This window comes from Calliphora vicina, chromosome 3, assembly GCF_958450345.1.
Source record: "Calliphora vicina chromosome 3, idCalVici1.1, whole genome shotgun sequence".
NCBI lineage: Eukaryota > Metazoa > Arthropoda > Insecta > Diptera > Calliphoridae > Calliphora > Calliphora vicina.
In genome coordinates, this window is record NC_088782.1 from 54,735,862 (window position 1) to 54,762,918 (window position 27,057).

The window sequence follows — 27,057 nt, forward strand, 5'->3', positions numbered from 1 at the left end:
AGATTCTAAAATTCAGTGCGAACCCAAAAAAAGGTGTCATCAGTTTTTGGCCTGCAGCTAATTCAGACTTAGTGTTACCACGAAATTATATATGACAATAATATAGCTAAGGGTCTACCAAAATAATTTTGTTTACAGTTTTTGCTAAAAAAATAGCATTTCGTGTACTTTTTTTTTTGGAAAAAATACAGGAAGAAATTATTTTTTTTGGACTTTTTTAAAATAACTTAAGCTACGTTTCCGCATACAACGTAATCGGCACCGAAAACGAAATTCCATACATTTGCACCGAAAAAATTTTCGTTTCAGAAATCGGCGATGATAATTGGGAACGAAACGGTACGGATCGGAACGAAAACAACTTCAAGTTGGTTGTTTTCGGTGCTGTAGGAACGAAATTATTTTAATTATTTTTTTTATTTAAAATTTAAAGAAAATCAAAATGAACAAAAAAAAATAAATTTTCTTTATTGGAAGAGGAAAATTTAATAGATTTTGTCAAAAATAATGAAATTCTATTTAATGTTTGACATCCAAAATTAAAAAATAATTTCGTTTCTCTTTTATGCCTCAACGCACCCAACTGAAACGAAAACAATTCAGAAACGAGAAGGAGACGAACACCAACGTTTTTATACCCTTCACCTTCGTGAGAAGGGTATATATAAGTTTGTCATTCCGTTTGTAATTTCTACATTTTTCATTTCCGACCCTATAAAGTATATATATTCTGGATCCTTATAGATAGCGGAGCCGATTAAGCCATGTCCGTCTGTCTGTTGAAATCAATTTTCTGAAGACCCCAGATATCTTCGGGATCCAAATCTTCAATAATTCTATCAGATATGCTTTCGAGAAGTCTGCTATTTAAAATCAGCAAAATCGGTCCATAAATAACGGAGATATGAGCAAAAAACCGGGACAACCTCGATTTTTTACCTATTTTTGATCTATATCTGGATTACTAAGTCATTAATATAGACAATATGAATATCTAATGATATTTCAAAGTCCATTGCAACGATGTAGATAAGGCTATATTAAGTTGGACCTACAATGGGTCAAAATCGGGAAAAATATTTTTTAACCCGAATTTTTTTTTCATCAAAAAATTTTTTTAGTATACATCTTTTTTTCCAAAAAATTAAAAACTAATACAAAATTTTTAAAAAAAATTTGGAAAAACCTTTTTTTTAAATATTAAAAAACAATTTAAAAAAAAAAATTTTTAAAAACAATTAAAAAAAAAATTTAATTTTGTTTACATAAAAATATTTAAAAAAATTATTTTAAAGTATAATTTGGTGAAGGGTATATAAGATTCGGCACAGCCGAATATAGCTCTCTTACTTGTTCAGTTTCAGTTTTCGTTATCGGCCCCGATTACGGTGTATGCGGAAATCCAGCTTTACATGGACTCCTAATTTTTCACTAACAATATTTAGTAAAGTTGTAGCTACGGCAAAGCTGAACATCTCTTGTGAACGTGTACTCTAAGTTGCTAATAATAATATATATTTGTAGCTTAAAAATTTTCGTTTTTACTATTTTTTGATGTCAAAACAAAAATTTGTTTTATTTATGATTAAATCCATACTTACATACCTTTAATTTTTGCACCAAAACATTACTTCCGTTGAAAAATAGATCCACTACAATAACCCGAAGCTTTAGAGATCGTACATGAAGACCGGCCAACCAGCAGAATCGACACCAAAGTCAAATATCCATGGTGCTAAGGTAATGCTCGGTATTTGGTGGGACCAAAAGGATCCTATGTATTATGAGCTTATGCAATCTGGCCAGACTATCACAGGGAACCTGTACCCTGAAATATTTCATCATGACAGCTGTTTAAAATTATTTAGAATGAAGTGGATGGAAAGTTTTTCTTCACTCGCTTTGTAGTCCAGACCTTGCCCCGTCCGACTATTATTTGTTTCGATCGAATCGAATGATCTCTCAGTTCAAACAAAACCGACATTGCGAAGATATTTCAGCTCTTCGTTTAAACCATTAAGCAGTTTATAAACACGAAAATCCGAAGGTTCATATAAGATGTGCAAAACCTCTAAACATTATCCAATTTTGCTAAAATTTTCAGCAATTTGTTTTTAGATGAAGGGGAACTAGTTTAGATGTTGGGAGCATAGAATATCAATAAAGCGTAAAATAAGGGCCTGCCTAATATTCTCATTACCCTATAAATTCAGCAACATGTTGTAATAGTTTTTTAATAAAATATTTTTTTTCATTCTTTACAGATGCTGCAAACTTTCCAAGGGCTACCAGGAAAAACAAAACATTTTAAAAATGTATAATAAAATAAAAACAATAACTTATTAATTGCATCAACAAAACAAAACGAATGAAAAAAAATTTAAACTAGTGAACAAAATAAATCATATGGAAATATTAATAATACAAAACAATAAAAATAATAATAATAATTACAAACTATTGTGAAAATCACATTTAAATACACGAATAAGTGAACAAATACAATTTGTTCAATTAATTGTAAATCATTTGTAGTAAAAAAATAGTAACAAATTCAACAGAATTGTGGTTAAATAAGTATTTTTTTTTGTGTAAATTGTGGCAATAATAATAACATTATTAAGGATTATAAATAAAAATAATATTAAATTGAATAAAATAAAAACAATTTAATAAAACAAACCAGTTTTTAATGAGAGCTATCAACTAAAAATGTATTTTTAACTAAATATAATGAATGTAAATTAGTTTTTCAAACAAAATAAAAACAGGTTTGATTAATAAATTCGGTATAATTAAAGATATTTAACCTCTAGCTGATACCTCAATGAAAACAATAAACTAACTAGTTTCGTATAACAAATAATTGTTATTGATTTAACTTTGTTCGTTTCGGTATTTATATTTACATACTACGTTTACAACATACAATTAAATATTTGTACTGGCAGCTGTCTGTGCAATGATGTATATGTGAATGCCTAAATGTATGCTCCTAAAAACTAAACAAACAGGTTAACACAGCTTTCTCTTCCTCTCTCGTTGTGTAAGCGAGGGTGAGTAGTGAGTGCACTTTTGCTTATTAAACGGAAACCTACAAATAAACCACGAACTTGTGAAAACAACAACTGCAACTTGTAAAACCAGTTATAAACAGCAGCAACAACAAAAACGACAGCAGCATAAAAACTTTATCTCTTTTGAATCCAATGAAGATTGTGTTCTCTTGAATTTAATATAAGGAGTACGAGTACAACTTCATACACGACTCTCATTTACACGAACATATCAAAATTATCACACTCTCAAACTCACTGACCACATAAAGGAACAACCACACACTCAAAAATACCAAAACAGTTGTTGGTTAAGTTTTTGCAGTTTTTTTTTATAAAAATGCTGCTCAAATTCCTATGAAACCTAAATAAATAGTGTGAATTATTGTTCACTTATTCACGCTCTACCGCCATCAAAAAACGACTGTTTACAAGAAATTTTCCACAAAAAAAAAACAAATCAAATTCTTCTCACTTTTGGAGGTTAAAATAAAAACAAAAATATTACTTTATAATAACAATCATAACAAATATAATAAACCCTAAAAAAAATATATATGTATGAATATACAAATAAAACTATTCTAAACAATTTCAAATCATCCCAAAATAAAGCAGCTGTCAACATGATTGCATTTTTAACATTATTTCTCTATATGACAAGTAAGTATTGATAACTTTTGACGTTTTATTTCACTGATATATTGATGTGTTAACATCCATACATTTATAAATTGCTTATAAAAAATGTACAACATATATCCATTGATATAAATATTGTATTTATGGTAAAAGTTTTACTACAATTTTATTTGTTGTTGTGTTATTTGTTATTTGCCTTTGTTATGTCAAAGTTTATAACCTTTATACAAAATGTATTAGAACTATTAATATCTAAGATATGTTTTTTCTTATCATCACTTGTCATAAAATATTTGTGATAAAAACTTGTTAAAATCATTGTATGTAGTTAGCGTTTAAGGAAATATACTTAGTGTTTATTTATATCAAGGTTGCCCGCAAGTTTTTGTTCCAGGAAGTTTTTATTCGAAGGAAGCATGATGCATAATCATTTACGTATTTAACTTTATTAACAGTGCTGTCATTCTGTTCAACATTTGTGCAGATTTAAAACAATTTTGAAATTTTACAAACAAATTTATGTATTATCTGTATCTTCATTTGAAATTTAATAAAATAAATGGCTAATGTATTTCTTAAAATTTATGTTAAATTCACAGTTGGTGAGATATTAGGGTTGTCTCAATAAGAACCTAGTTAGTATTGAGATTCTAATTGAATTAATTTCACAGGTCAACAACAAAAAAAGGCTTGAATAACTACTATATAGATTTGATGCATCATGACTAACTGAGTACAAATATGTTCCAAATTGTAAATTCTATGAAGAGATTTTTTTTAAAAGATTTTTAGGTAAAATTGTGAAATTTGTGAAATGATAACTCACAAACGGTTAGTCCGGTATATTTAAATTTACATAACCTTTATACATTGAGTTTTGATCGGCTCAGTAGTTTCGGAGTTATAATAACAAATTGAAGCAAAAAATATCAGCCTAACTACAAAAGCCTTAAAGTTGATTTTATGTTCATAAAGTTGACTATTATTTTAAATTTCGTAAAACAAATTTCAAATATAAAAAAAATAAAAATAAAAGTTTTATTTTAAAATAAAGTCGATATTAACAAAAATTAACTTTAAAATTTCTTTTATAGTTAGGGTGAATTTTTTTTATGTGAAAATAGTAAATCTGTTTGTTTTAAAAACCTCATGAAAAATCGGAAACGGCAGAAATTGTTCAAATTTATTGCTTTATCGCAAAGCCATATGTAATAGGAACAAAATCAGATATCGATCATAAAAATTGATGGATTCTTTTAGAATTTATTCACAATTAAGTGAATTCGCTCATTTTCACAAAATTTTATGTGCTTAAAATCGCGTACTTTGAGTGTAAATTTTATATGAGTTTTGTTATTGTAACAAAAATAAAACCCATGCAAAATTTCGTATTATCGTCGTAGACCATCTCTCAAGGTCTCTAGACTTCATTTTGTATGTATGGCCGAATATTCTGGGCGTTTTTCGGAAAATATTACGGTTTCTTGACTGGACGCATATTCTGGGCAGTTTTCTGCAAATGCTCGTTTCAAGCGAATCAGTTGCATTCGGTTCAGGTTCCAGTTGATGGTCTGGCCAGACGTCAGTAGCTTATTATAGATAGGACCCTCCTTGTCCCACTAAATACAGAGCAGTACCTTAGCGCCATGGATATGTAGATTTGTTGTCGATTCGGCTGGTTAGCCTGGCTTCACGTACTATCTCTAACGCTTCGGATTATCATAGTGGATCCATTTTCCATCGCTAGTAATGATTCGGTGCAAAAATGTTGCAAAATCATCTGTCAATGTCTCAAGACTTCAATTCGAATGGTACCCAATTTTCCTACTTTTGGATGAATCCTGCTGCTCGAAAAAATTTTGAAATTACTGCTTGAGTAGATTCCTATGATTTTGCAAGCTCTTGTTGAGTTTGACAACAATCTTCATAGAGTAATGCCTAAAATTATTGATTTTTTATGGCAGGCCTGGGCGATCTTTGCTTTCCGTGTTAAAATCACTACTTCTGAACCGAACAAACCATCTCTCGCTTGTAGAAACCGATGAAACACATTTAGCGTAAGCTTTGCTGGGTAATCAGTGTGCTTTAGCGGCACTTTCAAATTAATGAAGTAAAGCAAAACTTTCCGCATGCGACAATTTGTTGGCAAAAAATTCGACATTTTCGAGGCAAAAAAAGCTTTGTTGGCTTCAATATAATATTCAATGACCAAGTGAGAATAAATGATAGATATCTACCATTCAAAATGACATATAAGAGATTAAAAACAAAAACAGAGTACAAAAGATACGGTGTCAAGAAGAACAATAAAAGTCATGGAGGTTAAATTATAAATGCGCTGAATCAGTTAGTGATTTTAGGATCACTTAACAAGAACACATAAAAACATAAATAAAACCTATGACTATTAAATAATTCCCACTAATAGTCAAATAAATGGTAATAAATAGTTTAACTTTAGGGGCTCATAAAAATAAAATTCCCAATAAGCACCAAATCCCCAAAAATTCAAGCACTTGAACATTTTGTTGGAATTTCATTTGAATGCAAATGTAATTATGTTTTAAACTTAATAAAATATTTGAAAAATTAAATATTTTTCAATAAAAAAACGTATTCCTAGAATTTATGTTTCCTTTTTACTGGAGAAATGAAGTTGAGTTACACTTGCAACTTGAATTCCAGTAAAAATGGTTATTGGGTTCGAACCAATTTTTCAAAACACGTTAGGGCCTTTGGTTGGTCTACTTTAATTACGTATTATTGATGCTGAAATTTCTTGTTGCACAGTGTTACCGAAGAACAGCTTCGCGCAACTTGTCGACGACTGTTTTATTGCACTTTTAGGCTTAACTGGTTTGTTAATAAATAAAATTGCATCATATGGTGTAAGACCAGTCCACAACAAACCAAAGATTCCTACAAACTCTATTACATCCAGAAAAATTCACCATTTTACACGGTTTTCGCTGGTGGCATTTATTTAACAAATTACGCCGGAGCTCGCATTACGGTTAATGAAGATCGTTACCGCCAATTTATCAAAATTTGGTGATAACTTCATTTCGTGAAATGGACCTGTAAATTGGCCTCCAATGTAGTACGATTTGATACATATCGATTATTTCCTGTGCGGCAGTGTTGCCAATTTAGCCCTTTTCAATCTTGTTTAGCCACAAAAAAAATTAATTTAGCCTTTAGCCATTTTTTAGCCTTTTTTATTTTCATTTAGCCATTTTAATGACCAAATCAAAACTTATATATTTACTCTAGTGATCTGAAATTTTTGCTGTTGAAAATTAGTAAAATCAGTTCAAAAAAATTGGCAGGAATATTATAACTAAAAATGTTGAACCATACAGTCTACAAAATTGCTCTAGTTGTCAAATTATATCTTTAAATTTTTGCTCAAGCATTTTATTATTTGCATCAAGGACGCATTCAAAATACATGTCGTATTATTGCATGGTTGCTCAGAATTGTGTTTCAACGACAATGACTCTGTAACTTTTAAAAAGATTGAGATATTTTTTTAATGTACAGATAACTTCTTGAACACTCATATGTTTGCAGCATGCCACACCCGTAATTTCTAATGTTTTGACCAAATATTTTGACTACCTTAGTTTTTGTCAATGAAAATCAATTCTGTCCGGCGACGTGTATAATTTTTAGAATATTTTTGTTTCTGTATTACTTGAGAGGCATATTTGTCATATATTCACTTATCAAAATATTCTCCATCGATTTTGAAGTTATCATAAAGCATTACTTTATACATAATTTGTCTTTCATATAAAAAAAATTTGCCTAGGAGCATTTTGCAGGCCAGGTGATAAATACGAGGCTTTAAAAACATCGGCATATGATATACGTGTAGCCACATATTGCGGTATTTTAAAGTTTAGGAACAACATACAGGAATAAATATTCTTATTTACTTCCATTTGAACGTGTGTTATATTCATACATTTTAGTTCGTCTATTCGGCATATCCAAATGTAAAATTCTAAGTAGTTTTTTGTGTCAAATGTATGTATTATTTTAATAAAAAAATTTAGGCCTTTTTTAGTCACTTTTTAGGCATTTTTTAGCCTTTTCTTTCTAATTCACCAAGAATTGGCAACACTGCTGTACGGTCACATAAAATCATCTGATAAACCAGCAACAATTGACGCCTTGGAGGCCAAGTAATTATATTCCTATATGATATTAACTTATATCGGGCTTAAAAAAACACCCTTTAGTTTCCTCCTATTAGTCATTTTTAGAACTATCCACAATCCACAAATTGTTCGAGTATTTACACATAAAGAGTGTCCCAAATTCGTAATTTGAAAAAAGTATTTAGTAAAATGAAGCATTACATGAAAGCGCGTTTTCTTTGTTAAAAAGTATTTCAAAAATAATATAAATCATCCTTAGCGATGAAGCATATTTTCATCAGGATGGCTTTGTTAATCGCCAAAGTTATATTATTTAGGGCTAAGAGAATCTACATGTAATTTGTCGAAAACAAATTCATCCATAACTGCGTTTTCGTTGGATTTTAGGCAGAAGTCAATTATTTGGCCATACTTCATTGTAAATGAGACTGGTCAAGCAGTGACAGTTACTGGTGCTCGATAACGAGAGTTCATCAGGAGTAGTTCAACATTGGTTCTTACTTTTTTGTAAATGAGACTGGACAAGCAGTGACAGTCACTAGTGCTCGATAATGGGATATGATTCCTGGTCCATTACTCTCTCGAATTGAGCAAGTGATTTATTACAATTGAATTTAATTTGATGGGTTCATTTGAAGTCAAATGTCCACACTAATGCACAATGTTCATAGAAAATTTCGACAAAATAATGCGTATGTTTCCCCGAAAGTTCTGCTGGACATTTGCTAGATATGCTATTCTATAAATAACCCTAGCTATATATAACCCTAAGCACTTATCGATGTAAGTGTCATTACAATTTAGAATAAATGTTTCTACTGGGCAAGCAAATGAATCAAGGAATACTTTGGTATATGAACATTAAACCTAAAATACAAAATAACTGCTTGCACTTGTAAAATTTTCACATAAATTAATTTCATTATAATAAAAATGTTGTACATGCAGTTAAACGAATTACATTTAAATTGTATCTACTACTACCATTTTCTGCCTAAAATAAAAATTTATTTACCAAACAAAAACAATTTAATACACAGTCGATAATTAGTTGAAATTCAATTGCTACATTTATGAAAGCGAACTACTTAAAACATATATTATGGTAAAACCAAACGATTTAATTTTAATGGACTTATAAATTCGTGCTATTACTACGATAGAGGACAAGGTTATTGTATAATGTATGGTATTACATAACTGTCAACAAACATTAAAGTGGAAAAAAAAATAATAAAATTTAAAATCACACACATAGAAAGAAGCATTTAAAATGTTAAAATTTTTAACATTATTCGCATTATAGATATAACGCACTTAAATATGTAGGTATAAATGTAAACCTATGACATTACGCAGCTAAATGAAACAGTTGTAAATACTAGTTCGTTATTATGGGTAGAAAATGAAAAGTTTCTTTAATGATTTAAAAAAAGCACAAAGTACTAAAGTTCAACTTATTTCAGCTATTGTTTTTGGTTCCTTTAATATAAATTATAGTCAGTTGCAAAAAATAATTTTGTTAGAAGAAAATTTGATACAGCTTTATTTACGATTTCTAAATGTTTGAACTTTTCAGATTGCTTTCGCATACTCGTACTTAAATACTTTAGTAGCAGTTATAGCGCCATAATTTATCCAGTTATGTGGTTATAAATGACATTTTATATAACCATAGGTAAAAACCAAAAAAAAAAAAACACACACAAAACTGCAAAAGAAGAGAAAAATAACAGAAATACAGGTTAAGTAATGTTCATTTATACCACACCCTATATTTCCTATAATAGTTTTAAAAGTTATGGCTAATGTCGAGTACAAACACACTTCTATGTGTGTTTTTATAGAAAGACACAAACATTTGTGTATTGGAGTACATAGTGCTGCTTGTTAAATGTTCAATGAAAACTACCAAACAACCAAACAGTCAGCCAACAAACAACAAACCAACTAACTAACCAACCGAACAACCAAACAGCAAACACTTTTGCAATCACAAACGCAGTAGTATGTCACATAAATCAGGCTTTTGTTATTGTTGTCGTTATTTTATGTTTTTTTTTCTATTGCACTTGTATGAACAAGTGTATTAGGGTGGCCTTTATTTTGGACTTTTTTGGATTTTCGTTGCTCTGAAGGTCTAACCTTTTTTTTACAGTCATCTAAAAATCAAAAGCTGAAAATTTTAGCAAAATCGTACAACATCTAGTGGCTGCACAATTCATTTGAAGTTTCGAGCAATATTTTAAAAAAAAGTAAATGTTGAACAAAAAATATTTCCTTTGCCCATAGATGTTTAAATATAAACATTTGCTATCATCGATTACACTGTGCAACAAATAAGGACTTTTGGAAAAACACACTATCACGACATTATAGGTTCGACTACCAAAGGGTAGTAAAATCCTATATTCAGTTTCTGAAAATAAGTAGGCCCTCAAAAAAGGTGTCATCAGTTTAGCGAGCTATATTCGGCTGTGCAGAATCTTATATACTCTTCACCAAATTATACTTTAAAATAAAATTTTTAAATATATTTAGGTAAACAAAATGAAAATCTTTTTTTCCAAATTTTTTTTTTAAAATTTATTAAAAAAAATTTATGACAAAATTTTTTTTTGGTATTTTTATAATATTTTGAGGTAAACAAAATTCAAATTTTTATTAAATTTGTTTTTAAAAAAGATTTTTCCAGAATTTTTTTAATGGAGTTTGTTGCACTTTTTTAAAAGAAGGACAAAAAAGACCCATGCTTTGAGGATTTAGAGGGTTAACATATTCTACAAAACTGTTCTCCGTAACATGTTGCATAAATTTGCTGAATACATTTTATACCTAAAATGTTCTTTAAAATAAAATTCTTAATAAATGCGAAATTAACCCTATTATCTCTTTTGTTATGTCTTATTTCTGACTTTCTGGTTAAATGTTCCGTTTTGATGTATTCAGGTACTTATAGTAAAATTTCACGGATAATATTTTTGCGGAACATTTTAACCCCTTAAATCCCTGTTTTAATGGAGTTTGATCCACTTTTTTAAAAGAAGAACAAAAATGATCAATGCCTTGAGGATTTAGAGGGTTAACATATTCTACAAAACTGTTCTCCGTAACATTTTGCATAAATTTGCTAAATACATTTTATACATAAAATGTTCTTTAAAATAAAATTGTTAATAAATGCGAAATTAACCCTATTATCTCTTTTGTTATGTCTTATTTCTGACTTTCTGGTTAAATTTTCCGTTTTGATGTATTCAGGGACTTATAGTAAAATTACACGTATAATTATTTTGCAGAACATTTTAACCCCTTAAATCCCTGTTGTAATGGTGTGTTTTGCTCATTTTAAAAGAAGGACAAAAAATACCCATGGCTTGAGGATTTAGAGGGTTAACATATTCTACAAAAATATTCTCCGTAACATTTTACATAACTTTGATGAACACATTTTATACCTAAAATGTAAGGATAATATGGTTTCTTATGAAGATTAACAATAAGAATGTGCCAGAGTTGGGAAACTTTAACCCCCCCTCAAATGAAATTCAGATGTAAACTTACAAAACCCCGATACACGTGTTTTTTTTTGTCTCCTCTATCAAAATTTATTGGTCGGACCTTGTAATTTTGGAAAAAATTTGATTTTGTTGTATAGTGTTATAGAAGGAGAAATGTTTCCTACTATTAATGTAGGAAATTTACATGAAAATTTATTAGAGTGTAGTAAAAGCTAAAATTTTTAAGGTCCAAAGTGATCTTTATGTGCTATATAGAAAACATAGACACTTTCATATTGCATTGATATGTTCATAAGAGTGGTTTAGCTTTAGAGAAGCTACAACTTTCCTAAAATTGTTAGTGAAAAATTAGGAGACACTGGAAGTTATTCTAAAAAAAGTGGAAAATAAATGTTTTCTTCATATATTTTTTTTCAAAAAAAGTACACGAAATAGATATTTATTTGGCAAAAAATGTATGTAAAATTTGTTTGGTGGACATTTAACTATGTTATTGCTATATACAGTTAAGCGGTATCACCAAGTCTGAATTAGATGTTGTCCAAAAACTGATGACACCTTTTTTGGAGGCCCCACTGATTTTAAAAATTTTTGGAGGCCCATAAAAAAAAAATTGGCCAAACTGAGTATATGGTTGTACTACCCTTTGGCAGTAGAGTCGAACCAATCCTGTCATGACCGTGTATTTTTTGCACTTTTTCACTGTGTTATTCATAATAAAATGAATAACAAAATCAAACTAAGGACCACCCTAATACATATGCATAAGTATGCGTGTATGATCATATGAATTTTCTACTATAAAAACTAAAAACATATCTACACACACTAACATACATAGGGGTTTCAAAGGGGATTCATAAACAAGAAATGCAACAAAAACAAACAAACATACGAAGTACATTTTACAAAAGCAAAGCAAAAATAAAAATAGAAAAACCACAACATAAACAAGAATTTTGTAGCCTTTTATGCTGGTTTGCTACCATTTTGCTGCACACAAAAATTCACTCATACTCACACACAAACACAATGCTCATTGGCATGTTTATTTTGTGTGTGTTTGTATTTTTACCACCTCTCACACATGGATTGAGTGTGAAGTATTATCGAAAATATTGTTTGCTTATTTTTCTCTTCTCTAGTTTTTTTTATTTTTTTCATCTAGTTAAATTGTTCCTTTGGTTTATTGCATTTCATTATTCGCTGCTATTCATTTAACAAGATACCTTTGTTTTCAGTAGTAAGCAATAAAGGATACCCTATGAAATTGTTTTTTAAAGAAGGAATTTTTAAAATTTAGAGATATTTATTTTATATTCCATAGCAAAAGCAGTATGTTACTTCAACTTAAACAATTAATGTAATACTATAAAATGAATCCATACAAAATTATATTTTATTAAAAATTTAAATTTTACAGAATTTGCCAGAGTACAATTAGAGGATTTTGTAGATGATTAATAAGGATCTGAAATTCAGTAATCGTTTTTTACCATCCAAATTATCGAGGGCGGGTCAATAAGTCCGCGACTTTTTGAATCAAACACAGGTTTTTGGATAAAAAATAATTTTATTTTACAACATTATCTTCTTTGAGCTCTATACACTTTGTCCAACGTTTTTTATCCCTTCCAAAAAATAAGATTTGTCGAGGTCATCAAAACAGGTATTTGTTTTAGAGCTGATTTCATCGCTGGAGTAAAATCTCTTTCCAGGGAGCCATGCAAATTTGGTAACAAGAAATAGTCACTCGGGGCTAAATCCGGAGAATTGTGTGGATGACGTAGCATTTCGTGGCCTAATTCATGGATTTTTGCCATGAAAATCGCACATGTGTCCTTGAATTGTGCTGTCGTTTTTTTAAATTCTCATTAAATAAATCGGCACAGTAAGTTGTCGTTATTGATTGTTTTACCCTCTTAAAGGAAGTCAATGTGGATTATATCGTGTGTATCGAAAATTACGGTAGCCTTGACTTTATTGGCTGACAAACCTTCCTTTCTCATATTTAAGTGATCATTCAAAATTTAAACCTGTCACACTTTCAATTTCCGATCGGCCAACACCATATTTTAAATATTTTCATTTTTTTCGGTTGAGAGACCTTAAATGGGCATCCAGAACATTCGGCATCTTCCGTGCTTATACGGCCAAAACGAAATTCAACGAAATTTTTACCATTAAAATTGATGGTGCAGGTTTCCCATAGAATATATCAAGCTTAGTATTGGTTTGAGTTGTGTTTTTATCTGAAAAAAATATGCTTAATGAGAACATGAAAATCAATTTTTTTAATTTTCTTCTCATGTCACTTCAGTTAAGAGGCGGAAAATTCAAAAAGTCGTAGACTTATTGACCGCCCTCGTATATTAAAAAATTTGAACATAATTTTGAGTTTTCCTGCTGATATTAGTTTTGAAAGAAATAACCGAAAATCGAAGAACAATTTTCGGTTTTAAGCCAGTAAAAGCTGCGTTTTCGAATATCCTCCAATATTCAGGAAGCTTTTAAATAAATAAATCTCTTATGTGTAGGACTGCCAGATATTTCAGAATGAAAGGCAAAACATTTTATAGTTGGACTTCATTCAATACAAGTGTACTAAGCTATCCCAAGAAACAGTATTGCAGCCGAAGTGGTAACTGTGATATACATTCCTCGCGTTCAACTGCGGATCGGTGCTCACAGACCATTCTGTTTGAATCACGTATAATCCTTTCTGCAGAAGTTCTAAAGTCTTTCTGTGTGTGAAATATTTAATAACCGAAGCTTACGACATACCTAAGAGGAGAAAGCACTTCCGTCAAGTTGAATGCAGTTTATAAATTTGACGATCGAAGCCGAATTCGGCGTGGGGGTAGAAAATGCCTACTATACAGGAGTCTTAATAAATATTAAAGAATTTTTTGATTTTTCTTAATGATTTGGAGCATTTTTCATTATTTTTGGATGAAATTTACACTTTGCCTTTATGGGTAATTATACCCTACACCACCATACACAAACGAAGAAATAGGATAATTTTTAAAATTAAAAATACCCGAGGTGCCCTACTTTGGGGAGCCCTGGCCCAGCTACTGGTGGACTCATGAGGTTCAAGTTCAAAAAATAAACTCGACTACACTTCGTCTTTACGCGTGTGAAATTTCATTGAAATCGGACTAAGGGTTTAGAAGTTACAGATTTATTTCCCTCTTTTTTTTCTCATACCACTATGCGACGTCCGTCCGTCTGTTCATTCATGTAAACCTTGTAATCAAAGTACAGGTCGCAATTTCAAAGATAATTCTACAAAATTTGGTACAAGCTTTTCTTTGCAATTTGGTTAGAATCGGTCCACTATTTCCCCTAGCCCCCATACTGAAATAATTAAGCTGTCATAAATATCTTATTTATATTGATATCCAAACCAAATTCAGCAAAAATAAGTTCTATATAAGCCTGACTCGCACCCCCAACTTTTGTGATGATCGTTCCATAATTAGTCATAGCTCCCATATAAGGCCCACTTTAAACAGCATAAATCTCTAAAAAGTGTTGGTGTTCCAATAAAATTAAACACAAATAAGTTGTATATATACAGAAGTCATCACACCAAATTTTGTAACGATCGGTCCATTATCCCACTTCCGAAAATCATTTTAACGAGTATGATTTCTTAAAATTGTTGGTATTCAAATAAAATTAAACACAAATAAATTTCGTATATCGCTGGCTTAACATACAAAGGCTCTAAGTCCATATTTTAAAATTTTACAGGAGAGACAAAAACCATTCAAACTTTTTTTTGCGTAAATTTTTTAGAATTCTGTAAACGCAATTTTTTGTATTTTTCTTTGTTTTCGATGTGCGTAAAAGCAAAATGATAACATAAGTATTTGTCAAGATAAAGGGTTTTTTGGACTTAGAGGTTTTTCTATTGCTTAGTTTGTATTTTTTCTATGGATTTAGAACTAGATTAGAACTTGTCATTTCTTATTTACTAGTTTTTATATCTGGATTACTAAGTCACTAATATAGACAATATTGGTATCTAATGATAGAAATTTCAAAGTCCATTGCAACGATTTATATAAGGCTATAGTAAGTTGGACCTACAATGGGTCAAAATCAGGAAAAATATATTTTAAACCGATTTTTTTTTCATCAAAAATTTTTTTTTAAATAATTTTTTTTAATTTTTAAAAATTTTAAAAACTTTCAAAAATTTCAAAAAAAAATTAAAAAGAACTTTTTTAAGAAGGATATGTAAGATTCGGCACAGCAAATATAGCTCTCCTACTTGTTTTGCACTAATAATATTAAAAAAATTAAAAAAAATTTAAAAAAAAATTTGGTAAATTTTTTTTTTTAAATTTTAAAAAACTATTTTGAATTTTTTTTTTAAATTTTGTATACCTAAAAATATTTAAATTTTGTATTTTAAAGTACAATTCGGTGAAGGAAATATAATATTCGGCAGAGCCGAATATACATAGCTATAATACGTTTGTGTAGATGTTTGTAACGCCCAAAAATATTAGTCTAACACCCACCTTAAATTATACCGATAGACTCAGAATCATTTTATGAGTCGATTAATTTTGAAGACATTTCGATAAAATGTGGTATATACACTATTTTTAGGCCCAAGGACGAAGCCTAGTTTCAATACTAGCTGAAATCGGTCCATTATTTCCCCTAGCTCCAATACAAATGTCCTCCCGAAATACTTTATACTATGGAAATCATGTCACCTAATTTCATGCCGATCGGTCTATAATTAGTCATAGCTCCCATATAGGGCCCGCTTCCAAAAATCACTTTAACGAGCATAAATCTCTTAAAAATGTTGGTATACACATAAAATTCAACGTAAATAACTTTGATGGCATCGGTCCATAATTAGTCATAGCTCCCAAATAAGACCCTCCGAAAATTAGTTTTTTAGATTTTTAAATAAAAAAATGGTTGGGCATGACCGACCATTTTTTGCTTACTTGTTTTAATACATATCATTGAACAATTGGACAGAAATGGTTAAACTGTACTTTTTATAGGGACTTAGAGCTTTTTGGACTAAGCGCTTTTGCTCATCACTATAAAACAAGAACAAAATGCGAGATAACTCCAATTTTTTTCTTTGTAATCAATGTATTTTTACTTATTGTACATTGCTGCATTAAAATCTCAATTTCTAAAAAAGTGGATTTAAAGCATTTGCAGGTTAAGCCAGCGATATATAGAAGACATGCTTAATTTTAAAAGAAAACTGTTCTCGGTGTAGGGTATCATATGGTCAAGCTTGACCGACTATACTTTCTTACTTGTTTTTCATTATTTTTGGTCAGTTTTTCATTTGGTACATTTTTCTTTAAGTGTTACAATAGTATTTAGCAATATTTTTATTAAGATTACTTAATAGTTATGATTGCTACTTAAAAATAAATGTCATTATATTTCTGTTGTCATTATATTTACTGCATCAGTTTCTGTGGGTGATGTTGTATAATATTCGTAGTAATCTAAATCATAGATATCGGAATGTAAATTGATGTCGTCTTTGATTTTGATATGAAAGTTTCCGGTATCAGAGAAATTTATACGACTCAACCGAATTCATATAGTTTGGTTCCACATATTAAGATATCCAGCATTAGTATATCGATTACTGAAGATAATTTTAATAATTCCACCCTCTCCTGGACCTTTTTAATGAAAGAAATAATAATTTAATACTTTTGAGAGATGTTTGTGGTTAAAAATAAATTTGTGTTGGCATTAATTACATGAATTTCTTTATTCAAACCAGTATTACCTATTTGCTAATGTTTCTCCATAAGTATTTTCATAACTTGCCTCATAACTTAAGCCCTATGTCCAATTGAGTCTATAAATGTATTGACACATTCTTAGAAATACCATTATGTTCCTAAAAGTATATATACAAAAAAGTTGAGTGTTGTTTTATATATATCTTGCTATTTTTAAATAAGCCTAGGGAAATAATCGTTAAACTAGAACACCAATTTCTTTAAGAGCTAATTAAAGAATGGTTAACAGTACTGCTGGTCATTGGTGTGCTATTGACTGAACAATAGAAGCCCTAAGGCTAAGCTTAAGATAGCAAATGGCTATGTTGTTGCAGCAGAAGTTTATGAAATAAAAACCCTAAGGCTGTAGCTGCAAACATGTAGTATACATTTTTACAAATCAATAACAAAAACTTGAATGAAGAACAACTTAAATTTTCAGAGGTTAATTACTTCGAATATTTATAAACATCAAAGTACCTGTTATTGCTTATTTATAGATAGTTATAGTACATTTTTAAATATTTTCATTCTTCTTAAAAGTATATTTTAAATTTATCATACTAAAGAAAACCGTCACTTCTAGTTTCATTGTAAAATAATTACAGTTGTCAGCCATCCCCTATAATAATATATCTTTTTCAATTACTTATTCTAAGAAAGCACTTGCGTCTGGCATTGTGTCTATATGCATAGTTGTTTTTTTTTCTTAATTTACATAAAACATTACAAAACAAATTATTGTAATTACCTTGATAGAAACGTATTTATGGCATTTAACTAATGTCTGCCTCGTTTGGTAACAATGTCTGCAACGTAAAGTCGAATTATGATCTAATTACCTTTCTTGGCATGAAAACGTTATTTTAAAGCAGATGAATAGAATTTAAATTCCAAATGACATAGCATTACTCAGACACATACAATAGATCCATACACTTATGCGTATTTTATCAAAATAATTTTATATTTTATTATTTTCGGTAAAAGTTTGTTTAAACTTTTATTAAATCGATTTTGAAATATTTTCAAACATGGCGTACAAGATAATAGTTCAAGACGCAAAAGAAAATAAATACAATTTCTTAAATTTTTTAAAACTTAGAAGGGGATTCACTCACATGTAACCTAGTTTTGAAATGTCGATAAGGAAACAAACTTTTGTCAACATGAAACATCTATTGTAAATTCAACTAGACACATAGCTAGTACACATAAACAAACTCATGTTCATGTACTTCTAACGTACTGAAGGTAAAAATATTTAATAATAGATACACACACACACATATTCATGAGTAAACATGTGTTAAGTTTAAAACAATGGACTAAATGAAAATTCTAAAATGCTGATGTCGTCAGGCTTAGCACAGCTTTGTTTAAGGGGACAGATCATGCTTAAATGCTTGAAATATTATCATTATTATTATTATTTTTTGGTTTTGATTAGAGATTCGTATATTTTATACAGTTTAGCAATGTGTCCTTGCTAGTGAAAGAGATACGAGTATATCGGATTTAACCTGCAAGTTGTACTAGCAAAAGATTATAAATTATCGAATTTATTGAATTATGTTGACACTGTTTACAAATTCAAAATATCACAAATATGTGATATTTGGATGCTTTTTAACCCTTTCGGAACAAAGTTTTATTATGAAAACCGAAAATGGAAATGTTTGCATATGGAAAAAAAATCATATTCAGCATACTAAGAAAGTTCTTTTATCATGGGACATAGATCTTGATTCTATATGATTCGAATTTAAATATTAAAATTATTACAATATTAGTAGATTTCAATGAAAATTCACATTCATTTGTCTTACTTATAACATTTTGGTAACATAATTAAGGTTTTAATGTGTGGAACGGTCCAAAACACTTGTTGCAGGCTCTTCTTTGTGCGCTTTTCAATACCAATTGAAGTACAGCATCGACTTTTCTCTTGCTCTACTGGCAAGTGATCTCCAACATTGAAGCCATAATTTTTAAGATGTTTGGGAGTTCTTCCCCCAGACGACGTTGAATTGTCATTAGCCTAAACATTTGTAGCTCAAATCGTTGTTGCAGGCTAAGAATATCTTTGTGCGCTTTTCAATACTAAGTAAAGTACAGTATCGACGATTTTCTTGCTCTACCGGCAAGTGATCTCCAATATTGAAGCTATCATTTTTTGGATGTGCTTCCCTTCAGTAAGAGGGACCAGAAATTCGTCTAACAATAATATTTGGTTCTTACATTGTACTTCTTAAGGCACTGCTACACGTTCAATATATTTGGATCGCGATCCATTGTAATGGATCACGCAAAATTAGGTTATTCTGCGATTTGGATCGCGATCCACAATACTGCAAGCTACACGTTCAATAAATATCGCGATACTGGATCGCGGTCAATATATATTGAACGTGTAGCAGTGCCCTTACGATGTACACAATCCACGAATTTAACACTACACATCAGCAGTTTGTAGTTAGAAAACTTACTTCCCGCATTTTTGACACTTTCGGTTAAAATCATAAACGGACGTCTTCTGGTCCACCAACTCGAAACCTCCAATAATTCTGTTATAGTCGCTGGTACTTTCAGAGATGGATTTTCTTCTTCGTACCGATCAAGAGGATTTTGCAGTCTCGTTCAATGGGGAATTAGTACTTAGACTGGATATCATGGTGGCCATTAGGGGTAATATTTACCCAAAGATCAACTGGCTGTAAGTAGTAATTTTTTCCGTTGATCTCATAGGGCACATTTAGATTATCGCCAATTTCTGATGCAGATTCGGTGTCATCAGTCAAATATTCACTTACAGAATCCTCAAAGACATCATCAGAGCTCTACTCTTAAGCTTCTTTTTTGGTATCTATAATGTGTTTTGATATATTTAATCCCTGGTAAAAAACATATTGGGACTATATAACCCAATTTTATCAAATCAGCTATAACTTACCTTTTATTGTCATAAAACACCATCAACTAATATAATTTAATAAATCAAAAACTTTTTTTTTATAAAAAGCAACACAAATTTAGTTAATTACACTGCTTTTAAAACAGCTTTCAGCAAATAATCGATCCAAAGTGTTGTGAAATAAAGTTATGTTTTTATTTACATAAAATAATGAACATTAAACTAGTTTTCGGCAGTAATGGATACGAACATTTATTGAAAATAAAGAAAATTCGAAAGTTTGAAAATTGGTGGGACGCATTGTCCCAGTAGTCCAAAAGGGTTAACTAAAAAAAAATCATTAAATTACTAGAGTACACTTATTATAAACTAGTTGACCGCCCCGGTTTCGCCCGGTAGCATTTACTAATGTTAGTTCGTCAAGTTTCTCCAAGCCTGCCTGTTCTTATTTATTTGCAAATAAAATATCTAAATTTGTACTGCATACTTTAGGGGCTATTTTATTAGAGTTGACTGGACTCAAAAAAGCCGGTTTTAGCCGTAATTTTTTTCATTACAAACCATTTCCTGAAAATTTCGAATCGAATAAAAAAATAAAATCAGCCACATCGCTCCAGCCGTTCTCACGTGATGACATTACATATATGGACAATTTCATTTTTATATATATAGATATTCCATATTAATCATACGCTTCAGTGGCCAATGCAATGATATAGATATAAAGGGTTATTTTCAAATAATGTTGCAATAAAACCCTGTAAATATGCTACATGTTTCACCCTCAATTTTATCAAAGGGTAAGAAAGGCAGCACTTATTAAACAGCTTGTTTAGTTATTGCTTTTGATGTTCGTTTGTGGTAATGAAATAGTTTTTGTATTTTTTGATTAAAAGTGTTAAAATGGAAGCTAAAACTATCGTTTTTGAAGCTATATTAATAAAAATTGCATAAATGGTAATGATTTTTGTTCTATTGTGATAGTTAAAAATGTAACACATTATGAGTGTATAGGTAACCTTTAATAAATGGTACCATTTGGCAACATTTTGTTCCGCAAAAGAAAACCCCATGAGTTAAAACTGACTTAATTTCAAAAGAAAAATTAACATATACAAATTATAGGTCCACTAGATTCAGCACATTCGAATTGGATAGACCTTTATGAAAAACATTGAGCGATTCAGGCACAGAATTTTCTTTAAAAAAATATTTTTAGATATCTATACCTACATATATAATATTATGCCAACTTATTGGGTAGATGTAATGCGGACTTGAAAAAACGACAGCATTTAGCCAAGAAAAAATTTGTTTTTCTCCAGGACAATGCAATGGTACACATACACGTGATGTTTTCATTTAAAAAATCCATGAATTATACTACGAATTTAACACCGAGTGACTGTTTAATTTTTTCCAAAGCTGACGAAATGGCCAACGATCAAATCATCTCACAAATCAATAAATATTTTGATGGCCTCGAAAAATTTATTTTTTTGGAAGGGATAAAAAAATAGATGAAACGTTTGACAAAGAGACTATTTTGAAAAGTAAAATAATTCTTTATCCAAAAACCTGTGTTTCATTCAGTCAAGCACTAATTAACTCGCTCTCGTACACATGTATATTGAGGAAACAAAAGACATTAGGACCTTACCCGTTTAAAATTTATTGAAACTTGTTTTAAATTCACTTTAGGTTGTTTTTAATCGTGATTCAAAGTTCAAATTTTATAAAAGAACTGTATAAAATTGGTTAGTTTCAATTATATATAACTTTCATTATAAACTTACACCGAGTAACTTATAAAAATTTTAAACATAGTTAAGCTTAATCAATGTTTAAATATTTTTTTGTATGAAAAAAATATATTTAAACATTGATTATGCATTAACTATCTTTAAAATGTTGATAAGTTACCAGGCCTTAGAATTGGTAAATAAACTTACACCTTATAAACTTACACCGAGTAACTTATAAAAATTTTAAACATAGTTAAGCTTAATCAATGTTTAAATATTTTTTTGTATGAAAAAAATATATTTAAACATTGATTATGCATTAACTATCTTTAAAATGTTGATAAGTTACCAGGCCTTAGAATTGGTAAAAATTTAAACTATAAATTATAAAGGTGTTTTTTGAAATGGAATAAAACACAGATGAATTTTTTAAATTGACATGAAATTTACTTTATTGGACAGATAATCTTCTGGCATTATAATTTAAATATGACTTCTGGCATATGACCCCCACGGCTGGCTCGGACGTAGTCTAGTCTGGATGTCCCATTGTCGGTGATTTTTTCCAACATTTGTGGCCACATACAGGCGAATGTTGTCTTCCATGTGGTCAATCGTTTCGGGCTTATCGGCGTAGACTAGAAACTTCACATTTACACACAGAAGAAGTATAACGGCGTTAAATCGCACCAAAGATTTCCTTCAATAAATCAATTTTGGTATGAGCTGTGTGACATGTTGCGCCGTCTTGTTGAAACCACTGCTTCTGTAAATCATGGTTGTTTAACGGTCACCATTGACTGTAACGTTCTGAACAGCACCGTTTTGTGTGGCACGTAGCGCCGTCCTGTTGTATCCACATGTCGCTGGTGTCCATATCATTTAATTTAGGCCAAAAGAGCGACAGATGACACCGTTATCTCAAAATCCACACCAAACAGTGACTTCTTCGAGATGAATTGGAAGCGCTTGGATCTAATGTGGATTGGTATCGTCCCAAATTCGACAATTTTGTTTGCTGTTGTAAACGGCCCATATCGATTAAAAAATGCGAAGCGCGCGAACAGAACACACTTTGATAAAACAATTTTAACATTTGCAAATGTTGTTGAACGCTACATCCGTCCATGCTGATTTGGCAAAACCATCTTTATAAATGACTTTCAAATCGACAAATGTCGTTTCAACAATACGGCAGCTATCAACTGTCAAATTATGGAACTTCCTATTGGAAAGCCCCTTAGTAAAATTGAAGTAATACCGGGGGCTCCATGTAAATTTCTAAAAACCTTTCTTTAAAGAAAAAACAATATTTTCATTTTCTTCAAAATTAGAAAATGCCTTACCCCTTATTTAAAAAAACTACCCCATAAAGAATACATGTACACCTGCTTGTAACAATGCTGTTGTTTTAGAAAATTTTTTAATAAAGAATAGGAAAACAATAGACAGAAAGCAGAGTAAAAAAAAAACAAAACATACCAGGATGTTTATGATAAAGATAACATTAAAAAAAGGAGCGCAGTATGTGAAGTAACAAAAAGCTGAAAATGAAAAAAAAAAAAACTGAAAAACAAATGTATTCCTGTATATGGTGTTCAACAACAATAAGACTCTATTAAGGATGGGGCAGCAACACAATTCACATGCTACCATTAAATATTGTTTGGCAATAATCTTATACACCCTAACAGGGCTGTAATGAACACATTTTAGTAAATTTGTGTTGGGAAAAAAATATGAAGGAACAACCTATACAGAAACCTTAAAAGCCCCTCATAAGAAAAAGTTTGTGAGATTCCTTTTCCTTGCTACAGAGTAAAATAGACATTATTAAAATATAATAAAAGCTAAATAAAGCAACAATATTAAATAGCCAAATTTCATGTAATAACTTCATTTGGTTGTGTTTTTTTATATGAATTTTGTTTTTTTTCAACTTTTATTTTTCTTTTTTTCTGCTGTTATTAAAACTTTAATACACATGTATGAAGGCATTATTATGGCAAAGTTTTTTACATCCTCACACTCTACAGGGAACTAGTGGGTGTATTGTTTTTTGGGGGGATGTTGGTAATTAGGAAATATTAATGCTTAATTCGGCAAATAGATTAACTTCACTTTCAGATTATATTTCTTATTAAAGTTACTTAAATTAATGGTTGAAACAATTTAAATCATTCTAAATTTTCCTAAAAATAATTGTGCAGCCTTAAGTTTATTATAATTATATGAATAAATAATTTATTATAGTTAAATAAACATTTAGAAACAATTGTGTCCACAATTTACTATTGTCTTTATAATGTAGACAGTCTGGCAGACAAACAAATAAATTACATTTTATGGGTTTTCGCATAGACTTTGCTTCACTGCAATAACTATTTAAAGTATTTAAACTCTGCCAAAATTTACTTAAACAAACAAAAGACCTTAAGAATAATTATTGTTATCAAACACATCTTTTTTATAATTTCCATTATGCATTTTGTAGGGTATCGTGTAATCAAATTTTGTTAACATAAATTTTTAGTCATTTTCCTTGTTTGCCCTTTATGTTGCTATAAATTATTTTCTCTCTGTGGTGTATTTAGCAATGCGAACGTACATATGCATAAAAAGATTTTCATCCACAATCAGTATTTTACCCGAAAATAATAAAATTACTGAATGATGTGTGACAATTAAACCAGAATTTATATGTATGAGCATAAAATGACGTAAATTTTCATAGATAATTGCATGCGTAAATTTTAACAACAAAAATAATACGATCTGACTTGAATATATTATGTGGGAGTGGGTGTATGTGTGTGTCACTGTGACTAGCACTAATTAAGGGAAAAGTACAGTGGTACTGGACAAAACAAATGATGGCATATAAAATCTGAAATTTTTCAAATCAATTCTCTTAAATAGTACTCAATTTAAAATGCTATAGAAAATCTATTTCCATTTAATGAACATTGAACATTAAAGATTCGAGATGTTTGGTCGTATTTTGCAAATGTATTTCAAAACGTTTTTGCTGTTGAAATAAAACCGACAATCTAGAAGATACTTTTATTTAAAACAATTTGAAAGCAATAAAGTCAAGTGGCATTTAATGTTAGTAAAGCTTAATATTACCAATGAATAACTTCTCAAATGATAAATATCATATGAACAGTGTTGCCAGTAGCTGGCGAAAAAAGAAGCTATATTGGCTTCAAAAAAAGGCCAGAAAAAGCTAAACCGCTTTAGAAAAAATACCAAAAAAGCTAAAATATTATAAATTAAGAATTTTGGTTTATATTTATTTTTAAATAAAAAATTAGAAAATATGTTCATAAAATTCATCTGCTTTACTTAAAGGAAGTACTAAAAAGTTAAATACTAGATTAACCATGTCAGAAAATGGACATTGTTGGTTCTATATTTGTCCATTTGTAGTATAATATATTCTGCCCCTGAGCCTTAAGCTTCGTAATTTTATTAGCACTTTAATTTTTCACTATCAATATGACATAATATACTTTTTTTTGGTTTTACTACTTTATTATCAACGGGAAAAATATTGATTTTGCGTAGAGTTTTCATATGGTAATCTTTGTCGCAATTGCTCAATTAGTTTAATTTGTCGTATTATTTTTGTCATAATCTTCACTAATTAAAACGTTCTTTATTTTATCTCTCATTCATCAAACTAGTATGAAAAATGTGTCAAAAACATTAAACAATTTTCAATTGGCGACGATAATGGATCAAATTCCTTGAATTTTAAATCAGAAAACAGCAAATGATTTATTTACTTTTTGTACTTTGTGCAATACTGGTTTTAAATGGATGGTACGCCAAATTATAATAAGTGTATTAATTACTTAAAAGTTTGGCTTTTTAGATTTGCTGGTTTGACGAAATTAAAACAAAATGGGTTTTAACTCGAAGCATAGATCCACAAAACGTTTAACGACTATTGATCGCCATCGAGTATCACAAGCCTTCAAGAGTTTGTGGTGCTCTTGTCCATTATATAATGATGAATATAATGTGTAATAACAATTTTGTCTCGAAAGAGAATTTGCTAGACATTTAAGCTTTCAGATATAAAATACTCTATTTCATTTTGAACCACTTGATATTGGCAATTGTTATTTGTTCTTTTAATACTGCACAATTCTTGAGTATGTTGAAAAGCTAAATGAAAATCAGTAATGAATTAAAATGAAAATGGTTCACAAATATAAATTTAGCCTTTTTATTTACTCTTTAGTCTCGAAATTTTTAGCCTTTTTTAATTTCAAAAAAGGCTATTTTGAAATTAAGAAAAGGCTAGAAAAAAGCCACGAAGCCAAGACCAAAATTTCGAGGCTAAAGAGTAAATAAAAAGGCTAAATTTAGCCTCAAAAAGGCTAAACTGGCAACACTGCATATGAAATACCCATGAGTATACTTGTTATAATTATCATATATTGATCATACGCATCCATGGCCAAAGCAAAAACTGCAATAGGTGTGTATTAGGGTATTCAATTAATCATATTTCTGGTTTAGTCGGTTAATCGATTAAATAATTAATCGGCGTTTAGATTTATTCGGTTAACAATCGGTTAATTTTAAATTAATCGATTAACCAAATTATTTATATTTTAATTTTAAATTGAAAAGAAAAATACAAATTTTGTGAATTTTGTGAATAAAAAGAACAAAAGAATTTTAGTTTATGTGCGTTGAACCGCCACAAGAAGTCAACATTTTCCAAAAAAAAGACGCCATTATTTATGTTTAAGCAAAAACCTTCAGAAAAATTATGATACCCGAAAATCAAATGAAGTGACCTGGTCACAAACGAACTCTAATGTATACACTAGAGTGACAATCACTTGTATGGAAACAAATTTTTGTTAAAATTTTAAAGAGTGCCGGGCGGATTATTGTGACACTAGGCCTAAAAGTTAAATGCTGAAAATTTGTGCCAATTCGGACAACGATTTCTGGACGCGCATCTTGGTCAAAGTTCAGATATATGCAAAATTTTACTATTTATATGGAATAAATAGGTAAATCTCGTTAACTTTCTGCATTGTTTTCTAGAAATATGTAGATTTATTTATATTACGAATATTATATTCAAACATTTTTTTTGAAAATTAACCCTGTAGCTCCTTTGGGTCAAAATGACTCAAAAACTGTATTATCGCCAAAATTCGGAAAAAAATTCAAATTTTTCAGTTTTTGT

At 29.9% G+C, this 27,057-nt stretch overlaps 1 protein-coding gene across 1 annotated transcript in view; it reads left to right on the forward strand.

Annotated features, from left to right (window-relative positions):
• The first annotated feature begins 3,626 nt into the window (after positions 1-3,626).
• dpr10 (defective proboscis extension response 10) overlaps positions 3,627-27,057 on the forward strand; it is a 422,702-nt gene continuing 399,271 nt past the window's right edge. The window contains exon 1 of the mRNA XM_065504727.1: positions 3,627-3,719. Within this exon, the coding sequence (XP_065360799.1) occupies positions 3,683-3,719 (37 nt within the window). The 5' untranslated portion in view covers positions 3,627-3,682. The remainder of the gene's footprint in view (positions 3,720-27,057) is intronic.